Source organism: Mangifera indica, chromosome 15 (genome assembly GCF_011075055.1).
Source record: "Mangifera indica cultivar Alphonso chromosome 15, CATAS_Mindica_2.1, whole genome shotgun sequence".
NCBI lineage: Eukaryota > Viridiplantae > Streptophyta > Magnoliopsida > Sapindales > Anacardiaceae > Mangifera > Mangifera indica.
In genome coordinates, this window is record NC_058151.1 from 9,088,273 (window position 1) to 9,093,112 (window position 4,840).

Below are 4,840 nucleotides of genomic sequence, written 5' to 3' on the forward strand. Positions count from 1 at the left end.
AACAAATATGAAAGTACTATCACCCTGCTAGACTAGAAATATTAGGTATTGTTGGAACACTACCTGATATTTAGGTTGGTATCAGAGTTAGTTAGGTTGACCAAGTAGCTGTTTGTTCAATCCTTCTTGCTTGTGATTGCATTTGATTTAAGTGTTGTGCATGTGAAGGGACATGTTAGAGTTTTAAATATTGTTAGTGGCTCCTTGATAGTTTTTAAGATGTTAGGTTTAGTGGTAACTTAACACAAATGTTGCCCTGTCAAGCTAGTAATCATTAGCCGAGTTTTTGAAAACTGAAGTTGTGCGTATAGACTTCAAATTTTTTTCATATGGTCTAATTTTGTATATCAAAGTGTTGAAATGTTTGGTTTAGTTCTGCTTAATAATCTGTCTCTTATTCGTTTGATCTCTTAATAGATCAGCAATACAAGTTCCTATCTCAAATCTAATCTCCTGGCATCTACAACATTTGACAGTTCTCTACTTCTCTCCACTCTTCAGCAGTTTCCTCTAATGATATGGCTGTGCCAGTTTATCATCTGCCTTTGTTTTTGTTTCTTGTTCATATTTCTTCTCTTCTCCTCTCCTCTCTCTTCTTCTGAATTCCACTTCAGCTCTACCTCCCACACCCATTTTGTATTTTCTTTTCTCTCTGTCTCTCTGTCTCTCTCTCTTTTTTTTTCCCCTCTTTTTCATTCTTTTTAATTTTCTGTTTTCTTTGCGTTGTTTGTTTTTACATATCCTCTATCTTCATCTCTCGTCCCTCATGTTCAGTTTTATGTTTACCCTTATGCTTGAAACTGACTTTTGTTTAGGGTTTATTAAATTTTTTATGAATGCTTCAATGTAAATGCTTTTGATAACTTAGGTTTCAATTTAAAATATTGTTTTAGTATGCTTATTTCACATGAAAGTTGAATATACATTGCCAATAAAAAGGGAACTTTTCACTGCCTTAAAAGGAACACCTCTGGGACTTGAGTGACTTGTATGTTTATGTCCTTGTGTATCATTGGATGATGAACTGAAAAACTGTGATTTTGATATTGCTGTGTGAATCATTGCCATTGGAGGCTGCTTTTTGGTTGTAGAATTCAGTATCAATATGCAATTTAGCATTGAGAATTGTGTTATTGTTTTGCAGCAAATGAATCAGCAGCAGCATCTTTCCTCGTGCTTTGACAAACTTATAACAGATGTAAATCGGAATTTAGAACCAAAGAACAGGGAAAAGTTCAGACAGAACCTCACTAGATTAAGGAGTGAATTCCGTGCCAAATAACTTGTTCATATCGTAGCATCAAGAGCCTATGTACATAACTTCTTATAATTCCCTATGATTTATTATTATTATTTTTTATCCCCACGTATAGACCTTACTTCTATATACTCAAGTAGAAATGCTTAAACTGTCATGGGTTTTGTGAATTAGAATCCCCAGAGTTTAGTTATCCATAATATTTTCAACTTTATTGAAAATGGTGTTATTTATAGCATAAAGTGTTTTGTGGGATGCTTTTTTACATCATTTCTGGATGAACGAATTTAAAGGCTGTGATATTACAAACCCTTGTGTTCTACAATTTTTCATGATTTATTATGACACAGATATCCATTGCACTCACATAAAATGATTTATTTTAAAATAAAATTATTGGTACAAATAAATTGTATTAAAATTTGAAACCAAACTAGAATTCTCTTACATTCACATCCAATCAGCTACCGAGAAAACTTAAGCAGATTTTTATGTACAGTTTATTCAGCGCCAAAGTTTCCTCAAACCCAAATGCAATATGCCTATTTGCTGCCCAGTTAACCAGCCAAATGAAGCTCAACATAGCACAATTTGAATTCAGATTAGCAATATACACGTATCCAATTTTTAAATAGTCTATTGTGTTAAGACCAATTGACCAAAAAGCATTCGAGCCAACTGGATGGCTCCTTAACAAAAAACAAAGATGGGGAAGAAAGCAAGAAACTTATTAGCAAGATTCTGCATAAGGCTTTCAACAATAGTATCTCAAAGCACAGAAAGCTGCAGTTAAAACAAATTTTAGGTTAGACATGAAACATAAATATAGATAGATTGTTTTTATACTAGCAGCACTATACACTAATCTATGAATTAACCCAACGTTGGAGGCTTCAAAAACACTAAACTTGTGTGAGTATAACAATCATCAAGTTTTTTCAAGCAATACTATGTGTACCCACTTTAGATACACAAGTGTATACACACTTATATGTGTTATCGCATGATTGAATGTTATTTTATTATTAATTCAAAATCACCAATCATATGATGATATATATAACTGTGTACACATTTGTGTACCCACTTTTCAGTAAATTGAAAGACAAAATAATGGGAGAATAGCTCATCAGATTCTTAAGTATTGGCTGGTAGAATCACTAATCAATACAGAAAACAGAAGAACAAAGTCCATTAGAATATACACTAAATTTTGGGTTAGTGCAAAAATGTTTCTAAAACTTCAGGACATCATGATTTATCCAAGAAGAAAAAGGTTACCGAACAAAACATTTTCCCCTCAATAATAAAGCACAATACGATCTAAAAGTTAGATGATAATAGAGCACATAAAAAAGAATACTGTTAAACTTCAATCTAACAAAAACAAAAATTATAATTGCAATATACTTAATCGATTACTCTATCTGAAACAAATGTCTACTATTGACAAGTCCAAATGATAAAATTTTCATGTTTCAATAGTTCTGAGCCAGAGAATGATTTCAAAGACAAACATATAAGGTAAAAATGTCATCATAAACATCTTTCAGTAGTTACGATAAATTAAAAATAATTTATTTTAAAGGATACTTGACAACATTCAATAAACAAAATCATGCATTAAGAGGAAAACACAACTTACCATCTCATATTTTGAGGCAATTTATTCAATAAATTTATTGCTCAAATTTCTCCAAGGCATGATGCTATAATCAAAACTATTTGAACAAGAGAAGATGTTTTCTTGCAAGAGTAAAAGGATTGTCATCTAGTTAATTTAAATCACCCCTGAAAGCATGTTCACTTTCACTACTAGGCTCAGAGCAGCCATCAAACTCTTCATCAAATAAACCACAAATCTTACCAAAATTTTAATCTGAGTTCCCATTCTCTGAACTCTCCAATATTGAAATAACCCAGTCACCATCTCCTGTACCTCCCTCATCTATTTTACCAACTCCATTGTCAATCTCTTCCTTAATGTATTCTTGGTGTTGCAATTCTCTAGTATTTTGACACCCTAACAAAATAAGGTCCAACATTTTCCTTCTAACATCATATATTGGATTGGGCTCAATCAAGCATCCTTTACTATAGGCCTCTCTAAGAAAAACTGTTTGAGTACTCCCTTTTGTAGATATATAAAAAATTCCAGGGTGCTTAAGAAGCAACTCTAACACATTAACTTCCATAGAAAAATCTTTCCTGAAATGCACCAACCTCTCAACCTCAACCATTTTTTCAACTGTCAAGCTCAACAACTCATGAATTATACCAACAGCACGCTTCTCAAACCTCTCAACTCCGCCACAAGTACGAACCCTCACTGAGTTCAGTTTCCTCTCATAAGGTTTAATATAAGAAAGCTGTTGCCAATTCTTCAACTTCTCCCTAAATCCTTTCCCAATTTCAAACCCTGTGGGAAAATTAATAGGAAACGCAAACTTAACCTCAAATTCACTCAACCATTTTTCTTTGTATTCATTCTCCCTCCACTTTTCAACCACAGCATCACCTAAATTCCCATCTCGATTAACCAATTCAACAGTCTCCAGATCAACCAATCTAAAGTCACTACTATATTTCCTTAAAATAGATTCCCTAAAATCTTTAGGTAAACCCAATTCTCTTCTAATCAACCTCATAGCATGAATATGAAGAGACTCATTTTGGGAAATCAATAAAAGCTTCTTGATTCTACTCACGGCATCCAATTCACACATTTTTATAACACTATCTTCTAAATCTAACAAATATTTCATCCTAGGCGTCAATTTACAACAAAGATTTCTCTTCAAAGGGTGTGTAAATACCTGGAAAACATGAGGATATTTGTGGATAAACTTGCCCATATGGACATTTAATCCGAGAATGTTTTTCCAGCGCGACATCAACTGAACGGAGAGGAAGGGACCACGCTTGCGAGTGGAAAGAAGTTGGTGTATTGAGAGAATGGTTTTGAGGGTTTTGAGTTTGGTGGCGAGTTTGTCGAGTTTAGAGTCTCTTGTTCTGTTCTGGAGCCTAGTTTGGGCTGATTCCACCAGCTTCTTCTTCGACCTCCTTTGGTCCCCAGTGGCGATTTGATGAGATAAATTGTATTTCCGAAGACTTTTGAAGACAATCATTTTTCAACTCCAATGCCAACGAGACATTCACACACGGACGACAATTTGATGGAGCAGCTATTTACTTCATTAAAGCTCCGAGGTGGTTTCAGGTGCAGCCTAGAGCGAAATTATACATAAAGAGAAGATAAGTTTGCTTACAGAGAAAATTAATATTAATTTTTAATATTTTTTACTTTTTCCCACAATCCATTGAATTACTATACTATCAACTAATTTTATATATATATGAAAGAATTCTTTTCATCTTCGTTATCTCCATGTGTAGGGTTGAAAACGGGCCAAGTTAAATCCGAATAGAACTCGACTCTTTTTCAACTCATTTTGGTCTAATCAAGCTTACTTAATCATATGTTTGTATTTAACTCGTTTGATAATTTTACTGTTTATAATTAATTTACATTAGCTTAGGTTTGCTCAGTTATTAGACTCGAGTAGAAAGAGAAGCATGTGT

The 4,840-nt window shown here is 33.5% G+C and overlaps 1 protein-coding gene across 1 annotated transcript; it reads right to left on the minus strand.

Moving 5' to 3' along the window:
* Positions 1-1,840: 1,840 nt before the first annotated feature.
* LOC123197210 (protein ROOT PRIMORDIUM DEFECTIVE 1) lies at positions 1,841-4,555 on the minus strand. The gene is made up of 2 exons (XM_044611394.1): positions 2,904-4,555; positions 1,841-2,041 (listed from the first exon to the last, which is right to left on the minus strand). The coding sequence occupies exon 1, from the start codon at positions 4,384-4,386 to the stop codon at positions 3,133-3,135; it is 1,254 nt and encodes a 417-aa protein (XP_044467329.1). The 5' UTR covers positions 4,387-4,555; the 3' UTR covers positions 1,841-2,041; positions 2,904-3,132.
* Positions 4,556-4,840: the final 285 nt, after the last annotated feature.